Here is a 20,854-nt window from a genome sequence, read left to right on the forward strand (position 1 = left end):
GCTTGTAAAAATTAAGTGGTACAATTTTCAACCAAATTAAAAATATAAGTAAGTTAACAGCCCTTCCACCAACAGCTGTCACATGGTTTAACATCTCCTGGTCATTTATTACTTACGAAAACAACACAGTGCCCTTTCTTATACACGTTTCGAAACTTTTGAGCTTGAAGTTGTAAGTATTTCACTAATTCCTTTGTGAACGATTTAGAAATTTAAGTACACCACCTCAGTTAGTAACCAATATGACATGAAAAAAAAGTGCATACAAAGGTCTATTTATTAGATAAAATTATTATTTGTCTACGGATGGTGGTGGGGCACATTCGAACACTGTTTAATACCTCATAAAATTTGTGCCTGATTGTTGTTTACTAACAAATATCAATTTAGTCTGATTCTCATACCTAATGATGGTTCGAAACTACAGAAAGAAAACCGATAGAGCCAGCATCAACGAAGATGAGATGGAAAGAACTATCGAACTAGTTTCGAATAGAACGTTTTCATGATTCTAGCTCACAGGTGGTCCAACTGGGTCTAATGTCTTTGCTAATTTCCCAACTAACAGTTGCATAACGGGAAAACTGTTTCTCAATGTTCTGGAACATTTGAAAAAGGTAGCTCTAAAAGCAACGTAAACGAATCAATTTCAAAAAATTAAAAATCAATCAAAAATTCATTGCACTTTGGAAACAATTAAATATTGCCGAGAAAAATGCACAATTCATGTATCTTTTCCACTTTATGTCACAAATCGCTTACAACCGCTGGATGTTTCAGTTATGGACCCTTTCAAGCAAAAGCTCTCAGTTTCCTAGAACGATATTTTTAAAAATAAGTCAATTCTTTGTACAGTTTTGTTCATAAAAGACTATTATTGTTTATTTTCATCGAATTCATTCTAAAAAAAGTATAAATTCACTTTTTGTTTTCTAAGTAATTCAAATATGTGGAATCATGGTGGACATTCATTTAGCCGCATCCTAAAATTTCAATAAAAGAAAATTTGTGCGGCAAATTTCGAAACCAATCGGTAGCTAATATTTAGTATGTCCACCTCCATTTCGGATCACTTTGAAAACTCGATTTGGCATCGAATCAGACAGTTTTTAAAGTGTAGCCATATTGATTATATCCCAACATTCCTGAATTACTGCCTTGAGACTGGAAATGTTGTCAAATTGTCATCCGTTTGCATAGACCATCTCGGCCAAGATTCTCCATAGGTTCTCTATGGGATTGCAATCGACTGCCAGCAGGTCATTCAAGAAGCGGAATATCCTTCTCGGCAAACCATGCCTTCGATTACTTGGAAACGTGGATCTATGCATAATCCTGCTGAAAAAACGACATCCTCGGTAGCGTTATTCTCAATATGGCCAATCAAAACGTCCTCCAGTAATTGAAGATTCTTTTCGGAAAATGAAACAAGTGGGAAGCTTGCTGTAGTAGGAAACGACTCCCCACACTGTCAAACTTCCGCCCCCAAAGTCTTAAATTGTACCAATAGCAACCGTAACAGTTCGGACCATCCAAATTGAACTTTTTTAGTCGAAAAATACAACATTTCTCCACTCTAGTTTCCATTTCATGTATTGCCTGGCAAAAATGAGATGGTTCTGCTTATGGGTGGCGGTCAGTTTCGGCTTCCCTTGAGGTTTCTTCCACATGATGTTTGGTGACTCATTCAAAATGCGCGCAATATGCCTCTTCGTTACTGGAACAACCGATTCTGCCTTAATGTATGAGCAGGACATCGTTTCCTGGTTGCTTCGTGTCTTATTCGACCTTTAAGACTCAAAGTAACTTTGGTATTCCCATTTGTTGGTCATTATATCCCATATTTCTGGCACTATTTAGAGAAATTCCGTACCACTTTCTCAGATCGACCAATTTTTGTTACGATCGAGCGATCAGAAAACTTTTGTTCACTGAATATCTTTATTATTTTCCGCCCCTCTTCCGTCAATAGAATACCTTTCGCCATTCCTTTAAATTCAACGTAAATCACTAATCTGACCAACTTCTCGCGTTGCATATCTAATATTTATCTTGTAAATTGAACATTCCCAAGTATTTTTTTAAAAAAAACACAGATACAGGCTTGGTGATTATGCGAAAACTCGATTTTTATGCCCTGCGGCTAAAAGTATGTCTTGGGAAAAAACGACGTTTGAATGTTTATATCCACCGATGCCGCCTTGTGTGTGTGTGTGTGTGTGTGTGTGTGTGTGTGTGATTGTGACACACGTCCATTCAATAAAATTGACTTAAATATGCTACCACTACAGCAAATAAGTATCCCGATAAAAAGAACATTCCTAGTTGTTTTGTAAGTGTTCCAAGTTTTTTTTTCAAGTGCGGTCTATCACTGTAATGCTTCTTTCAATCTGAGTAATATCCTAGCTGGATTCAAAATGACAGTTTGCTATTCATTCTCAAGAAAGGTTTTTCCGGACAAGGATTTTGAATGCTCAAATGATTTCACCTACTGGAGTGGAGGTAACACCTGACTCATCGGGAATACAACAATGCTGCAAAACATTGCGTCTACAGCACAGATAGATTTCACTTTGGTAACTTCGTCCCCAGTAAATGTTGAACCTTTCCGAAAACTTTACCGCAGAAAACCACCACTCGGAAACGGAAGAAAGCCAAATCACGAATTTTTACTGACTCTCATAGCAAGCAGTTTCCTTTCAGACAAATACTGATAAACAGAAAAATGCAGAATATGCTGGGAATGAGAGGTAATTGTTGATAAACATAAAACTTTTTTTTCGTTGTCCGAAAGTGCCCCAGGACTGTCCAAAACTGTCCCACACATGGGGCACATTCGGACAAAAAGGCAATTTTTCAAAAATTCGAATAAACCATTCGTAATCGCATTAAAGCACCTCTAACACGCTCATATGATACATTGATGTCCAAATGACAACCAGCAGTGTTTGGATTTCGATCAAAATCGAATGGTACATAATGTGTCATGCAAGCAACCTCTCACGAACATATAACCAAATATGAGTGGATCATTCAGATACACCCATACCTTGCTTTACGGCCTAGATCGTTCCACGAAATTTGGCCGAAAAGCGAGAAGCGGTATAAGGAATCAATTATTCTAATACAAATTCTTACAAATTCAATCAGATCGGTTCCAAATTAGTTAAATATGCAACATGGTTTCTCATTCAAAATGCTTTTATTTTTGTTTATTCCATTTGAATCAAAAATTAAATTCATTTAAATTTATTTAATTCAAATAAAAAAAATCCACTCCAGTAGGTGAAATCATTTGAGCATTCAAAATCCTTGTCCGGAAAAACCTTTCTTGAGAATGAATAGCAAACTGTCATTTTGAATCCAGCTAGGATATTACTCAGATTGAAAGAAGCATTACAGTGATAGACCGCACTTGAAAAAAAAAAACTTGGAACACTTACAAAACAACTAGGAATGTTCTTTTTATCGGGATACTTATTTGCTGTAGTGGTAGCATATTTAAGTCAATTTTATTGAATGGACGTGTGTCACAATCACACACACACACACACACACACACACACACACACACAAGGCGGCATCGGTGGATATAAACATTCAAACGTCGTTTTTTCCCAAGACATACTTTTAGCCGCAGGGCATAAAAATCGAGTTTTCGCATAATCACCAAGCCTGTATCTGTGTTTTTTTTAAAAAAATACTTGGGAATGTTCAATTTACAAGATAAATATTAGATATGCAACGCGAGAAGTTGGTCAGATTAGTGATTTACGTTGAATTTAAAGGAATGGCGAAAGGTATTGACGGAAGAGGGGCGGAAAATAATAAAGATATTCAGTGAACAAAAGTTTTCTGATCGCTCGATCGCAACAAAAATTGGTCGATCTGAGAAAGTGGTACGGAATTTCTCTAAATAGTGCCAGAAATATGGGATATAATGACCAACAAAGGGGAATACCAAAGGTACTTTGAGTCTTAAAGGTCGAATAAGACACGAAGCAACCAGGAAACGATGTCCTGCTCATACATTAAGGCAGAATCGGTTGTTCCAGTAACGAAGAGGCATATTGCGCGCATTTTGAATGAGTCACCAAACATCATGTGGAAGAAACCTCAAGGGAAGCCGAAACTGACCGCCACCCATAAGCAGAACCATCTCATTTTTGCCAGGCAATACATGAAATGGAAACTAGAGTGGAGAAATGTTGTATTTTTCGACTAAAAAAGTTCAATTTGGATGGTCCGAACTGTTACGGTTGCTATTGGTACAATTTAAGACTTTGGGGGCGGAAGTTTGACAGTGTGGGGAGTCGTTTCCTACTACAGCAAGCTTCCCACTTGTTTCATTTTCCGAAAAGAATCTTCAATTACTGGAGGACGTTTTGATTGGCCATATTGAGAATAACGCTACCGAGGATGTCGTTTTTTCAGCAGGATTATGCATAGATCCACGTTTCCAAGCAATCGAAGGCATGGTTTGCCGAGAAGGATATTCCGCTTCTTGAATGACCTGCTGGCAGTCGATTGCAATCCCATAGAGAACCTATGGAGAATCTTGGCCGAGATGGTCTATGCAAACGGATGACAATTTGACAACATTTCCAGTCTCAAGGCAGTAATTCAAGAATGTTTTGATATAATCAATATGGCTACACTTTAAAAACTGTCTGATTCGATGCCAAATCGAGTTTTCAAAGTGATCCGAAATGGAGGTGGACATACTAAATATTAGCTACCGATTGGTTTCGAAATTTGCCGCACAAATTTTCTTTTATTGAAATTTTAGGATGCGGCTAAATGAATGTCCACCATGATTCCACATATTTGAATTACTTAGAAAACAAAAAGTGAATTTATACTTTTTTTAGAATGAATTCGATGAAAATAAACAATAATAGTCTTTTATGAACAAAACTGTACAAAGAATTGACTTATTTTTAAAAATATCGTTCTAGGAAACTGAGAGCTTTTGCTTGAAAGGGTCCATAACTGAAACATCCAGCGGTTGTAAGCGATTTGTGACATAAAGTGGAAAAGATACATGAATTGTGCATTTTTCTCGGCAATATTTAATTGTTTCCAAAGTGCAATGAGTTTTTGATTGATTTTTAATTTTTTGAAATTGATTCGTTTACGTTGCTTTTAGAGCTACCTTTTTCAAATGTTCCAGAACATTGAGAAACAGTTTTCCCGTTATGCAACTGTTAGTTGGGAAATTAGCAAAGACATTAGACCCAGTTGGACCACCTGTGAGCTAGAATCATGAAAACGTTCTATTCGAAACTAGTTCGATAGTTCTTTCCATCTCATCTTCGTTGATGCTGGCTCTATCGGTTTTCTTTCTGTAGTTTCGAACCATCATTAGGTATGAGAATCAGACTAAATTGATATTTGTTAGTAAACAACAATCAGGCACAAATTTTATGAGGTATTAAACAGTGTTCGAATGTGCCCCACCACCATCCGTAGACAAATAATAATTTTATCTAATAAATAGACCTTTGTATGCACTTTTTTTCATGTCATATTGGTTACTAACTGAGGTGGTGTACTTAAATTTCTAAATCGTTCACAAAGGAATTAGTGAAATACTTACAACTTCAAGCTCAAAAGTTTCGAAACGTGTATAAAAAAGGGCACTGTGTTGTTTTCGTAAGTAATAAACGACCAGGAGATGTTAAACCATGTGACAGCTGTTGGTGGAAGGGCTGTTAACTTACTTATATTTTTAATTTGGTTGAAAATTGTGCCACTTAATTTTTACAAGCGTTGTCCGAAACTGCCTCCCTTTCCCCTATTGAATATTGATTTTGACCGGTCATCACGAAGGGGGCGCTCCGCTTTCCGCAAGAGCAGATCGCTTGCCGCACCATGTACTTTTTGGCAAACTTGGATAGTTTCTGCTTGCGAATCTCCTCCGGAACGCTGAATTTGTCCTCTGCGGAGAAGAACAACAGGCCCGGCAGCTGACGAAAGTCCGCTTTGACGTAGGTTTCGTCGTCCATTACCAGGCAATGTGGCTTCGTCAGCATTTCGGTGTACAGCTTCCGGGCTCGCGTCTTCCCCATCATGTTTTGCCTTTCGTCGCGGTTAGGAGCCTTCTGAACCTTGTATGTACGCAGGCCCTCCCGCTGCTTGGTCCGCTGGACGAATGAACTTGACAAATTCAGCTTATTGGCGACATCCCGGACCGAACTTCTCGGATCACGTCTAAACTGCTTAACTACGCGCTTGTGATCTTTTTCACTGACGGAGCATCCATTTTTGCCGTTCATCACCTTCCGGTCGATGGTTAGGTTCTCGAAGTATCGTTTTAGTACTCTGCTGACCGTGGATTGGACGATTCCCAGCATCTTACCGATGTCCCGATGTGACAACTCCGGATTCTCGAAATGAGTGCGCAGGATTAATTCACGACGCTCTTTTTCGTTCGACGACATTTTTCCAAATTTACGAAAAATTGACAGTGAAGCATGGCCAACGTGATCTATACACTCTTATCTGATTATAAGCGAAAGCTGAAGCATTTTATAATTGGATGCAGGTTTAAGGTACTACCTGTTACCTTTCGAGTATATTATTGCATACGTACCAAAACGAACAATTGGATAAATATCTGTGAGAGCACCTAGAATTCTTTTGTACCGCAGGATTGTCAAAGATGTGCGATGGTCGAAAGACTGTTCTACCTGATCATTAGATGAAATTTGAATTAAGGGTAGATAAAAAAATAGATGAAATACCTACATGTAGTCCACAGAGCTTCTTGATATTGTCGGTAAATTTTACAAAAATCGTGTATAAACATTACGTACTTCAGGAAGCAAGCCACAATCGATGTGAGCTCCTTGTTGGCACATTGTAAAATTGTGATATTTTTTCCTAATCGAAGTGTGAACCACATCGAACTATTTTTCATTTTATAGTGTCGCTGACAGTAGTTTCAATGATTTCCCTCAATCACCCAACGAATATGAGTAACCTCGAGCATCTGGGTGCTGCACTGTTGAGACAGATTCGTTATGACTTGTTCCAAGAGGTTAGCTCACGTACCGGACCCTTCTCCAGGAGCCTTCGGAGTCGCCTAAGACGCTTACCCAGATATGTACGAAAGGAACTGGTAGATACGGAATACGAAGGCTGTTCGTCCCTATTCATCGCCTGTCGCGAAGGTAACATTGATATGGTTGAGTTTTTGATAATGGAGTGTGATGCCAACATCGAGCAACGAGGGACTATAACCTATCACATGGATGAGACCGATGGAAATTTGGAGGATTATACGGTACACAACGTTACTCTACTATGCTGTGCCAGCGAATCGGGTAATCTTCAAATCGTGCAATATCTCGTCAGGCTGGGTTGCGATGTAAATGCTTCGTCCGACACCGGTTCAACGCCCCTGAGAGCTAGCTGCTCGATATTGAACGCAGAAATTGTTCAATATTTAATTGAAAACGGAGCGGACATTCATAAGCCTAGTTCCAATGGAGGAACCTGTCTAATCGATGCTATTAAATCAGCTCCATTGTGCCAATATCTCATCAGTAAAGGAGCTGACGTGAATGAACGCGATGCATACGAGAATACTGCCTTGCATTATGCAGTGACGTGTTGGAGTTTCGAAATGGTTCGAGTTCTGTTGGATCATGGTGCCGATCCTTTCGCTAAAAGCCGTTTCGGGGATGACACTCTACAGCTAGCATGCATTGTCGGGTCACAAGACATAGTGGAATATCTTTTGAGCCGAATAAATTACTCGCGAGAAAGACGGGCCGAAGCCTATATGCTGTTAGGGTCATCGTTAATACATTTACATCATGGCGTACAAGAAGTTGTTCACCACTGGCGGTTGGCTCTTAATGCTCGAATAGATGGACCCAAACACATCCAAAACAAATCCCGAATCCAACCACGACTCGCCTTCGGAAATATGGTTGAGTTCACTACTCATGCCGAATTGGACGCAATCGCCTGGGATGTGGATGCATTAAGAATGCAGGGTTTGGTGATACAAGAAAGGATATTGGGCATCGACCATGAGTTCACTCTACATAGGCTAATGGAACGAGGTGAGTTCTATAAAGCTTCCAGACAGTACCAAGCTTGTATAGAGCTATGGGTGTTAACACTGCAAGTTCGAATTCGCAAGCATACTATATTGGACAGCGATACCTGCAAATCAGCACGAGCCATTGTAAAGTTGATGGTGAATTTATTAACAAGCAACGAGCTCATGATGCCAAAGTTCAAAGATGTCTATGCCACGTTCCAGCTTTTGACATCGAACATCACTGAGATTCAGCAGTTGCTCAGTGTCCAACCGGCCGATAGAACCCAGCAGCTAAACTACGAATGTATACTCCGTTGTCTAATTCATCTGATGTACCTCCTGCTTTCTGTGGCCAAAAGCAAGATAGAACATCTACTGATCAGAAGCTCCGTTCATAGTCTGCTCCGTCAGAATATACGAAGTGTATCCGAGGAAACGCTGTTGCATCTGTCCGTATCGAACACAAGTGTGATGAAAAGTAAATATTTCAACGACGAGGAAGGTGAGAAACGGTTATTCTCCAATCTACCCGTCACGAAGTTACTGTTGGAGTTTGGAGCGCAGGTCAATGCGTACAATGATACGAAATCCACGCCACTGCTTCTCGCTTCCATGCCATGCAATTATGAGAAGGAGGTGGTCCGAACACTAATCGCATATGGCGCCCATCTGGATACTCCGAACATGTTTGGCGACCGACCTTCTTCACTACTCATAAAGAGTTCGGCGGATGATTTTCCTCATGGTGAACACATTTCACTGAAGTGTCTGTGCGCTAACATCATCATTGAGTCGGACATTCCCTATCACAATAACATTCCCCGTGCGCTGGAGGAGTTTGTTCGGACACACGAAATATGTCCAGTTGTAAAAAATACAATTCGATAACATTTAGCAGGGAAAATTCATGTATCAAATATTTCAATACGAGTTCCAAATCAAAATGTAGGAAAATGTAAAATAGCTAGAGATCTAGGTATTGTTCTGGACTGTAAATCCATATTCATAGAACACGACAACTCTAAAATAAATAAGGCAAATAGTGTGTTAAGTCAAAGGCTTCTTACATAACTTCCAGGACACATACACAATAAAGCTATTACAGCGCGGACTCGATTATAAAGGGTGTGTCACATCAAATTGCATCACGGAAAAAACGCTGTAGAAATTCGCCCAGTAGACCGATCCTTTTGAAAATTTTAGACAGTAAAATAAAAACTATTAAACAACTTTTGGCATTTTCTTTTTATTCATACTTCGAGCCCAAGCCCGTATGCTCGCACCTTCCTCCTTACCCCGTCCATAAGGTTCTGTACAACGTCAGGTTGTAGTTTTTTTTTGAACAGAAATCCATTTTCTCTTGAAGTACGCCTCCGATTTGACAACTTTTGGGTTCTTCCGGAGGGCCTGCTTCATAATCGCCCAATATTTCTTTATTGGGCGAAGCTCCGGCGCGTTGGGCGGGTTCATTTCCTTTGGCACGAAGGTGACCCCGTTGGCTTCGTAGCACTCCAACACGTCCTTTGAATAGTGTCACGAAGCGAGATCCGGCCAGAAGATGGTCGGGCCCTCGTGCTGCTTCAATAGTGGTAGTAAGCGCTTCTGTAGGCACTCCTTAAGGTAAACCTGCCCGTTTACCGTGCCGGTCATCACGAAGGGGGCGCTCCGCTTTCCGCAAGAGCAGATCGCTTGCCACACCATGTACTTTTTGGCAAACTTGGATAGTTTCTGCTTGCGAATCTCCTCTGGAACGCTGAATTTGTCCTCTGCGGAGAAGAACAACAGGCCCGGCAGCTGACGAAAGTCCGCTTTGACGTAGGTTTCGTCGTCCATTACCAGGCAATGTGGCTTCGTCAGCATTTCGGTGTACAGCTTCCGGGCTCGCGTCTTCCCCACCATTTTTGCCTTTCGTCGCGGTTAGGAGCCTTATGAACCTTGTATGTACGCAGGCCCTCCCGCTGCTTGGTCCGCTGGACGAATGAACTTGACAAATTCAGCTTATTGGCGACATCCCGGACCGAACTTCTCGGATCTCGTCTAAACTGCTTAACTACGCGCTTGTGATCTTTTTCACTGACGGAGCATCCATTTTTGCCGTTCTTCACCTTCCGGTCGATGGTTAGGTTCTCGAAGTATCGTTTTAGTACTCTGCTGACCGTGGATTGGACGATTCCCAGCATCTTACCGATGTCCCGATGTGACAACTCCGGATTCTCGAAATGAGTGCACAGGATTAATTCACGACGCTCTTTTTCGTTCGACGACATTTTTCCAAATTTACGAAAAATTGACAGTGAAGCATGGCCAACGTGAACTATACACTCTTATCTGATTATAAGCGAAAGCTGAAGATATAATTCCTAAAAATTAAATTTCTACAGCGTTTTTTCCGTGATGCAATTTGATGTGACACACCCTTTAATAGTAGTTTTTCAAAGAAAAACATGAAAAAGTGGGTGTTACAAATGCTTTTTTACCGTAAAAGTAGCCATCTTCCGATGTATGGGTGACTTGCTCAAAATTGTAAAGGCTATTCATATCTATATTTTCAGAATTAAGAAAACATGTTTAAAAAAAATATAATTTTCATTTTCGAAATATTTTTTTTAGAAGATTTTTTTTTTCAAAAATTTGTTTGGTATTTTTCATTCTTCAACTAACATTTTGTAGATCTCATAGTTTTTAAGATTAAAGATTAATTAAAGATTAAAGATTAAATAAGATTTAGGAGTAAGATTTTTCAAAAAAAAAGTTGAACAAAACTCATAATTTCAAAAATTTCTCCCACAAAATCTATCAGAACTTCAAAATTTTATTCGAAGAATAAAATGTGGGAAATTATTTATGTGTTCATTAAAAAATATCAAGCAAATTTTTGAAAAAAATATTTGGTGTTCAATATTGAAAATTTAAACAATTTCCTACATTTCATCCTGTGATTAGAATTTTGTAGGTATCATAGTTCTTGAGTGAATTTTTTTTGTAAAAAATCAAGAAAAATGTTTGGCCCTTTTCAAAAAGTGGTCCAATTTGTTTTTGAATATTTCAAGTATGCAAAGTTGTTCCATAACCCATGTGTTTACACCCACAACGTTTCACTGCTATCAGAATGCAACTCGGTGCTGATGCACAACAAGATTTTTATACCAAGTTGAGCTCCCACTCCTTGTGTACACTTGCGCTCTGGCGAATGAGCACGCTCCGAAACACAGATGAAATGTTTGGTTGTCAGTGCCGTTCTTACGCTCAGTTTTAAGCTGAGTTTTACGCTGAAATTTGCGCCGTGCTTACGCCGTATGTCTATACTGCGCGCTTGAAACTGGATTGCTCTCTCTGTTGAAATATTTTTCTTCGCACAAGCGTATATGGTTCAAATGGGGGTGCGCTGTTGTTTTTATGCTTTGCTTAGAACGAACGAAGACAGAGCGGGCGCTAGAATTTGATGTGTATGTATGTGCAGAGTTGCCAATAATATTTTTCAAAAAACTGGAAGATTGCTCCTAAAAAAAACTGGAAGAAAACTGGATCCTGAAAAATCGTTTTATTTAAGAAGTTCGACTTTGAGTTATTCAAAACATTTTTTATCTACTCCAGTGCTTGAGAAATATAATTTACTTCGAAGCTTCGTGTAATGTTCACATGTAGTTCATAAATTATATAATAAGCCATTAATTAACCATTAGAGCAGATCAAAATAACGTTCCCCACCACTCGAACATTACTGTGAAACAATATTCGAAGAAATTCTATTTGTTTCAGAGGATTTCTCTCGGTTACCTTCTCAGGTTACCTCAAGATAACTCTCCTCCGTCGCGATTTAATTTCTATAAAGCATACGCATAATGGAACATAACTCCGGGACGATTGTTTCTAGAGGAGTTCTCTCGGCTTCTCAGGCTTTTGAAAGATAACTGTGTCCTTTCGAGATGGAAGTTCAATATAGATGAATAACGGAATATAACGCCGGTCCGATTCAGAGTTCTTCCAGTTATCTTTTCAGGTTTCCCAAAGATAACACTCCGCCGACGCGAATGGAGTTCTATAAAGCTATAATTAACGTTTCGCCGGGACGATTGATTTTAGAGAAGTTCTCTCGGATACCTTCTCAGGTTTTAACTATGAGAATGGAGTTCAATTTAGATGCGATAAATAATAGAATATACAGCCGGTCTAATTAATTGTACAGGTTTTCCTTTTTAGGTTACCTAAAAATAATCTTTGCCGCATGTTGTGACACATGAGATTTTCGAATTTTCATTACGTTGAAGGGTCGATTGACGTAAACGGATGTAAACGGAAGCAAGATTACTTGGGTTTAATTTTCATATCAATTGAAGTCAACGGAGCACATTGATCCTATGATTTTCTAAACATCAGAATGAATTGGATGACCTATAACATATAATAAACTCAATGTCAGCATAGCACGCAGGCTTTATGAAGGCATTTAGGGTTAGGTTTCTTGTTGTGAACATTGCACCAGTCGTTGTTAAAATGGTAGATCAATTGGTCTGAACTTCAGCATGTTTTGGAGGACCTAGAACATATAATATGTATATAAACTCGAAGACAATATAGAACGTTCCTGCTTGGGTAGGTACCACACACTCTGCGCACTAACCGTATTGAATTCGGAAGTGTAAGCAGGAAGAAAATAACACTGAGAGTGTGTACAAAAAGAAAGATCGACCCAAGGCAAATACACCTTCGATTGATCGAAGATTAATGTCAAAAAACGAAATTGGTTAAGGAATAGAAGAGGTAAGGGAGGATAATATTTATGCATTGTGAATTTATTTCACATAAAATTGGTAAAACTGAAGCACACATATAAAAAAAAGTGGATAGAACTGGACAATATTTGAAAAAACTGGAAGATTTCAAGGTTTAACTGTTTGACTGGATCGAGGAAAAAAAACTGAAAGAATCCAGTTTAAACTGGAACATTGGCAACGCTGTGTATGTGTATGTGTATAGAATGAGACGCGTATCACACAAGTGAGAAGAAATGTTTAGTATATGAGTTCTGCCCCGGGTACATTTTGCGCTGTCGTGCCTATGAATTTTGTGCCCTTCGCACCAAGAGAGAATTCGAGTTTTCTTTGAGCGCGCGCTGATGAAAATTGAACTCAAGCGCAGCGCTGCGTTTGTTTTCTGAAGACTGCTGCCAACGGCCAGTCGAGTTGGCATGAAATTCGACTATCGCCAGATACCTTTAGAAGTCTTTAGTTAAACAAAATATTGAAATAATATTCCAAGTGGGGCGAAAATAGTAAAACAAGTAACCAATATAACGAATAAACTGGGTATGTTTTTTTTTAGAATTTACTCGATAATTGCATTGCAGGGGGAATAGCAACAAACAATATGTTTGCATACAATTCGGGCGTTAGCCTCCACGGTACAGATGGTCGTGAACGGTAGGAAAGAATCGCTTCGCCAAAAAGAGTGAACGAATAGTCATTCGTCGTACGAATTGAATCCGAACGAACTGTTTGGCTGAACTGCTGAACTGAATACATGTGGAAAGTAGGTAGCGCTGGACGCAACGGATAAACATAAAATGCCTGTGACACGTGGCTCATTTCGCTACTGTATGGTAAATTTTCAATTTAAAATTAGGATTTGTTTCATCATAACAATCAAATTAGATTTTGTGCATATCTGTAAATTTTCGATTAAATCCACTTTTTTCAATTTATTTGTAATATTTATATACATCCATTCCATGCCAAACCGATGTGGTGGCTCTCAAATTTTCATGAAAAGTAGTATTTTTTTTTGTTAGTGTGACCATTTTCATGTGGTCTAAAAAATCCTTTTGTCCCATTTTTTCACAAAAATGACTTTAAAAATTCATAACCTTTAAACCACTGAACCGATTTAGATGATAGAAATATCAAATTGAAGTCAATGACCTTTTATTCAAAAATATTGCACTTGCCAAAAAATTGATTTTATTTTCGTAATTATTGATTGTATTCGTTTTTTTTATTATTTTCATGGCTTTGGACTAGAGCTGCTGATTTTTTACATAATATATCTCGATATCAGAAATTTTTTTTTCGTTTTTGAGATATGATTTTCCAACGTTAACCGGTGGTCCGAAAAATTATTTTCGCCTTTTATCCAAAAATGACATTTTCCAAAAATCCATAACATTTGAACTACTAAAAAAATATAGCGCCCTCTATCATTAACCGAGAAACTATGATAAACTAACTCAATCAATAATTACAAAAACGAAAATCGGAAATTTTCGCAAAAGTAATATTTTTTCAAAGAAACTCATAAGCTTGAATTTGATATGTCGATCATCTGAATGGGTCCAGTAGTTCAAAAGTTATAAATGTAGTGGAAAAAGGGGGAAAATTGTTTTTTCGAACCATCGGTTAACTTTGAAAAACCATATCTCAAAACTCAAAAATGAAAAAATAGCATCTCTGATATCGAGATATGTTATTTAAAAAATCGTCAGTTTTCAAGAAAAAGTAAAAAAAATATAGAGCCCTCTAGTCCAAAGTTATGAAACAACGTAGGCGTTTCTATTTAGGAGCCCAGGAAACGATTTTTAAAATTAATAAAAAACTCCTTTTTTTCTCGAAGAAGTAAATTTTTAATTCCTATGTTAAATAAATACATTGTTGAATCAATTAGACTTCAATTAGCCAATATATTTAACTCACGTTCAGTCACTTCCTTTGAATTTGGACAGTAAATCTTTTTCTCCTAAATACTCCTATTTACAATTTACAATTGCCTACAATTACGAATTGAGGAATCTAGTAATTTTTCTAAATAATATCTCCAATTCATTTACCGTATGTTCAACAGAAAAACGTAAGAAAAAACTAATTAAATTCACCTTTATACCTTAATTCAAATCTGTTCTTCTTCCTTTTCTAGAGCACAACTATTCAAACATTGTTTTTGTTGCTGTTTTGTCTAGCTCTTATCACTGCCGAGGGACTCATACCTTGCCTTGACCTGGGACGAAGGAGCGCATACGCGAATAGCGTAACAAATATAACACTTGCATCATTTTTATTAGTTGAAATTTCCATGTTAAATAATACACCTCGAATGTATTCAGAATAGAAGCTCTAGAATACGTGTGTTCAGAGTACAAGACGAAATAAATTTCTTTGGCGAAATTTCGTTCGACCAGAATGGGAATAGAACCCAAACCCCCGACATGATGTCCCGCCAAGAGAGTACTACTTTGTAAATTTGTTACGAAATTCGTAGTAGTAGTGTGTGGATTGAAGTCAGCTTGAATGAAGAAGCAGATTTGTATTCATTAGTCAAGTCCATTAAAATAACCTTTTGCTAGGATAGTTCATCAGTCATCCTCGCTCTCAAAGCTCGTTAATTCATTTTCTAATCAATTCAAGTCATCTTGACGGTGACTGCCAAAGTAGTTCTAGTCGAAACGTAGATACTGAGAGGAGTGTCGATTTTCATTTTTCATCTTCGAAGATTTCGGGCCCTGATTGTGACCAAATTCAATGCACTGTAAATTTTCCTTGTTGCTAAAATGAACAATCGAATCGAAAAGGCCAACCAGAAGGCTTTATTAAAATCCAACGAATTATTCTCAAGATGAGCAAGCTAGGTGAAAGACTTGTCGGATCCGAGTTAACAATGGAGGATGGCAAAAGGGCGGGAATGTTGGAGTGCATTTATCGCTTCCATCGGGAGTTACAAGAGCGAAATGAATTGTCCGAGGGAACAGCTGATTTTTTTGAATCAATTCAAGCTTGGCACATGTTATTAGCATCTGACAGTGAATTGAAAATGTTTCTATGACAAAATTTCTATAGACGACGAGTTTATTCTTGTTCCATTATCGTACACCCTTGTTGTAATTACAGTTGGCCAGATCTGGTCAAAACGTTGGACATTCCCTATCGAATACTTCCGAATTGAAGAGCTTATCCGCTACAAAACGTTGATTTTCTTGCCATGGAAACCTTCCCGAATCATGAATTTTGAAACCTTGTCACGAACAGGAGCGTTGTAGAAATTGAACTCCGGAATTGAAATCGTTTGAAATCGGCTTTCGCATACATTCCGTCAGAACCTGCCCGTACTGATCGCTGGTCAAACTCGAGCACTGTTTATGTTTTGATGATTTGGTTCGGTTGTCTACTCCCTCAGTAACACTTGTGGCCTTCCCGGAGGTGACGCTTCCTTCCGCACTTTGCGGGTAGTCATGAGAGTTTCCTTGTATTTTTGAACACTCGAGCCACAATACTTTTGAGATAATCTGCCATAATATACCTAAACCTACAAATTACATTATTCTATTAATATTCTATTATTGCTTCAGTACTATCTTAGGATAGCTTTATTAGAATTAACACGTTGTGGCTTAAAATAATGGATTGTATTGCATTTGCAGAGAAATATATAAATAAAATATTTCAACTTTGATTTAATGAAACTTTTCTCCGAATACTATACATCAGTTTTTAAAAACTCCGTTGGTTAATTTGACAGACCATTTTATCCCTTCATTGTTGCAGCATCCTTTGTCACATTGTTATTGTTTTTTAGCTTCCGTTTGAAAATAACAAAAATTAAATTTTACCAGTACTGTAAAAACATTTCGAAACAAACCAGCAGGAGTGCTATAGCAGTGCATTGATCATTGCGTACAGATTCTAACTGAGCATAGCTTGGATTCGGAGGTTTTACTTACAATTTGGTAATATAGCAGATCGAGGCATACCACTTATATCATTACACATGACATTCACGTCAAGCAAACAATTTGTCTTTTCAGGAAAACCTTGGAAAACCAAAGAAATCTGACACCGACAAGGTCGAGTGGCCGATCGTAATTTTGCGGGGCGACGGGAATGTGTACATTCTCTGCGCCGGCATCGACACTGACCGGCCGAAGCTGCAGGGCCCCATTTCGATCTTTCCCCAGGTGGATGACAATTATGGGCTGGACTCGTGCTCGCTGGTTGTGATCCCATCGCTTCCACCGACTATAATCATCGCTGAGAGCACCGGCAAAACTCACCACGCGCTGCTTCTGGAGGAAGAAGTTCCAACGGAGCGGTCGCTCACCGAGTTGGATTCCAGTCTGGTCATTTACCCTTCCGAGTGGTATCTGCAGGTGCTGGAAACTGTGGAGCTGGAGCTTGGACTTGCCGGGGTAGATGAAGCCAGAACCTACTCCTGTCCCATCCACTTGAAGCGTGATTTACTGAACGAATCGCGTTATTTCGCATACCATAACGCCGGATTGCACGCGATTACGCTGGATTTCACACGTCAGCTGTCGCAGTTTGTGGAAATGGACGAAGATATGTGTGAGAAATATCCATTGTTTAACACCCAAAGCCGAGCCGAATACGTGGTGTGCACTAAAGCCCTACAAAAAATGACTACCAATGCGGTTCTGGGTTTTGCGTTGTTGCAGTCTCCCGCAGGGATAATTCTTCAGTTGGCATCAGGCCAAATTGTAACCCTGGATCTGATCAGTGACCACAGCTTGATACGAGACTGGAAGGTCAAACCGGGCGGGAAATCAAATTCAGCTGCAGATTCGCCGATGAAGCAATTTTTGAAGGATGCTTTCCAGGATCGCATACAATCGATTCTTAAATCTGGAACCACCCAACCGATTTTGAAACTGGACAAATCTGCCGAACCGACACCGCAGGAGTCGTTCGAGTTGCTAACTCAAGCAACCCGAATGCTGCGCGAACACTACTTCGTGAAGCACGAGAAGGCTCGCCAGGAAATCGAACGGCGAGTTCACGTGCTCAAGCTGCTGAAGGAGCAACAGCTGTCCGAAATCGACCTGCTGCAGCAGGAGAAGCAGCAGATACGGGAAACCGCCGAGCGATTGGCCGAAAACTATGAGGATATTTGCGACAAACAGAATGCGCTGTTCAAGCGGTAGGTTTCGTGATAAGCCATTTTGTGTGCTACGATTTAACACTATCTTCTCTTCAACAGTGCCCAGGAAGTTGTCCGGCTGGCAACCTTACGTCTTCCGAAAGGATCTTTCTCGGAGAGAAAATATGCGGAAATGATTGAAAAAATTGCCACTGCCACCAAACAGCTCCAAAAAAATGTGAATCAGGCCAAGCAAAAAATCGCAGCGCAGCAGGTACAAATCGATCAGAAGCAGAAAGCCGCCAACGAGAGGATTGTAACACTGCCAAGGAAGCAAGAGGAGATCATCAAACAAATCATCGGCGATATGTTCGTATTACCTAAAACCATGCATTATTATAACTGTTTTTGAATGATTTGTTGTCTGTATATTTTAGGAACGCGCAAATCGAAGGTTTCTTCAAAGACATTAAAAAAATGAACAATATACTCAACCTAGCATAGACCGTTGGAACGGGTTTGGGCGTTGAATTTTGTACAAGACTTATTTATAGAATCCTCACAGGTAATTCTAATACTATCGATTTTATTGCCACTATTGAACCATAGCTGTAGCAGTGAACCTGTATTTGTTTTCAATCAATAAATAGCATACGTGAGTTCTCAGGTCTACTTTCGCCTTTCCCCGAAAAATCCCTAGTTTTTGTTCCGCGCACATTGAGGTTGCAGAATCCATCTCCGTTCTCGGTGGTTGAAAATTGAAACTCGGCTTTGTTTGAAATATGTCATCCTTTTAATCGCTATTGAAATATTTCAATGCGAATGTTCCATGTTTGTTCGATGCGATATTGAGGACATCAATATTCATCCTTGTATGACTTGTATGCAATATGGTTATAATAATACAGTAATCGTTCGTGAACTGGACCGGAAAATCAAGCCAATTATCGAATTCTACTCTACTCGGACTACAAAACAGTAAAAGCAAAACGTAAAATTGAAGATGACATCTATTATTAACACATAACTGTTTTGCAGCCCAGTTAACCCTTTCAGGACCATAAGATGTCCAAGACTAAATATGCCAATACAACACAATATTTTAGCTATTGTGGGTGTGAAGTAAGAGAATATCACCAGAAAAACAAAGCAGGGTGTATAGGTTTCCTATAATTTCATGGGAAATATTTTTCCCTATGGATAGGGTGACCATCTGTCCTGATTTAGCAGGACATGTCCTGATTTTGAGATCTATTTGGGGCGTCCTGATTTATTTTTCACAATCTAGTCCTGATTTTTATGAGAAATTCAATCTTGTTGCAGAATCAGAATTATTTTCATTGTATTATGTTTATGAGTAGAACCTTTTTTTATTGAAGACCAAAGTTTTGTGAGCATATCCAGAGTAGCAGTTGGATCTTCCACGAGATCTTTCAGCTGTTTTCATTTAGAAATTTTGTTTCACTGGTCACGGTGATGTTTTTGTGTTTTGGCTCGATATTCCAAGTTAATTTTTTTCAAATGTCTAAACGAAAGTGTCATTTTACCAACGAATTGCGCCAAAAGTACCCTTTTTTCTAGTGGAGGCGATCTGGCGTAGTGGCAACATCCTTGCCTCTCACGCTAAAGGTCACGAGTTCAATTCTCATTCCCGACATTCTTCCAAAAATGGAAGTAAAAGTGACGAACCAGCCAAAGGAGTTGAAAATCACTATAATACAGATAAAAAAAAACCTTTTTTCTAAAAAAAAGTCTTAAGGATTATGAGGCTAACGCTGCATTCATAAGTGTCGGTGGCCCATAGCGGTATTCAGGTTTACCTATTTCGTTGAAACATAATTTTTTGAATTACCTATGAAACATTACAGATAGATCTGATTAAGAAAAGCATAACCCAACACCGAAACATTGCCAGAATACTCGATTTACATCCACTTCCAAATCCATGCTGAACTATGTTGTGCAGAAATCCAGCCGCCCAGAAAATTTGGGTTGCAGAAGGAGTTCTTGCGTTTCATACCCGTGGCTTGTACTTTGGTACCGTCATCTGCAAATTGATCATCAAAATTTAAAAGTATTAGTTAATTAAATTTTTAACCTTTTTTATCTGTGAGTGCTTTTCGTCACTGGTTCTCATCAAATCGCTTAAAGAAAAAGATCATTTTTAAGCAATTTATGCTTAAAAATTATCTTTTTCTGATCAGCATTTTCGTTTCCATGACAAAGATACATATGTTTAACACATCAAAACGATACTAATCGACGCTAAACATATCAATTCACATTCAGTTGATTCTTTACGAATTGAAAAACTAATCAGATAGTTGAAATTACTATTTTTTTCCTTATTCATTTTATTTATTTCATTTTGAGTTACAAATGATTACCTGTGCTCTGAATTAGCATTTTCGTTTACTAAAAAGAGTAGAAAACCTTAACCTAACTTAACCTACCTTAACCTAATCTAAACCTAAGGTTAGTAATACCGATTACCCGCGGAAACTTGGGGTTAGTAATTAAAGTATTATGAAGCAGTGAAAGCCAATTTCTCCAAGCAATACCTAACCGACCTTAGCAGATATTGGAAAATCCTTTGATTTTTTTTTTCATAACCAACATATTAAGAACTAGCGAGACCCTATTACTCCAAACCGTCAAAGCTGAAGTACAAAGTTTTGTCCTGTGTTTCAGTGTGTCGAGACTACCACAAATGCTGCAAAGAGGATAATCTATTCTTGCTGTTCGGTGATTGAACATTTGGCTACGCGTACGAACTAAGCCATTATACATCACAAATAAGGCCGTTTCTTGATCAGTTGAGCGGAAGGTTTTACTGAAATTTTCGTACAGAATTTCCCATTGCACGTTAGGCAGTTCTGTTTGCAAACGAGGTTTAATATTCATCGCATTTTGAAAATGGTGATATATATTACTACTTGT

At 38.7% G+C, this 20,854-nt stretch overlaps 1 protein-coding gene across 1 annotated transcript in view; it reads left to right on the forward strand.

Moving 5' to 3' along the window:
- The window catches only part of LOC129778341 (nuclear pore complex protein Nup88), a 191,234-nt gene extending 172,654 nt beyond the window's left edge, over nucleotides 1–18,580 (forward strand). Inside the window, exons 5-7 of the mRNA XM_055785207.1 lie at nucleotides 16,845–17,974; nucleotides 18,035–18,283; nucleotides 18,352–18,580. Of these exons, the coding sequence (XP_055641182.1) occupies nucleotides 16,845–17,974; nucleotides 18,035–18,283; nucleotides 18,352–18,418 (1,446 nt within the window). The 3' untranslated portion in view covers nucleotides 18,419–18,580. The remainder of the gene's footprint in view (nucleotides 1–16,844; nucleotides 17,975–18,034; nucleotides 18,284–18,351) is intronic.
- The last annotated feature ends 2,274 nt before the right edge of the window (nucleotides 18,581–20,854 follow it).

Source organism: Toxorhynchites rutilus, chromosome 3 (assembly GCF_029784135.1).
Source record: "Toxorhynchites rutilus septentrionalis strain SRP chromosome 3, ASM2978413v1, whole genome shotgun sequence".
In the NCBI taxonomy this organism is placed as follows: Eukaryota; Metazoa; Arthropoda; class Insecta; order Diptera; family Culicidae; genus Toxorhynchites; species Toxorhynchites rutilus.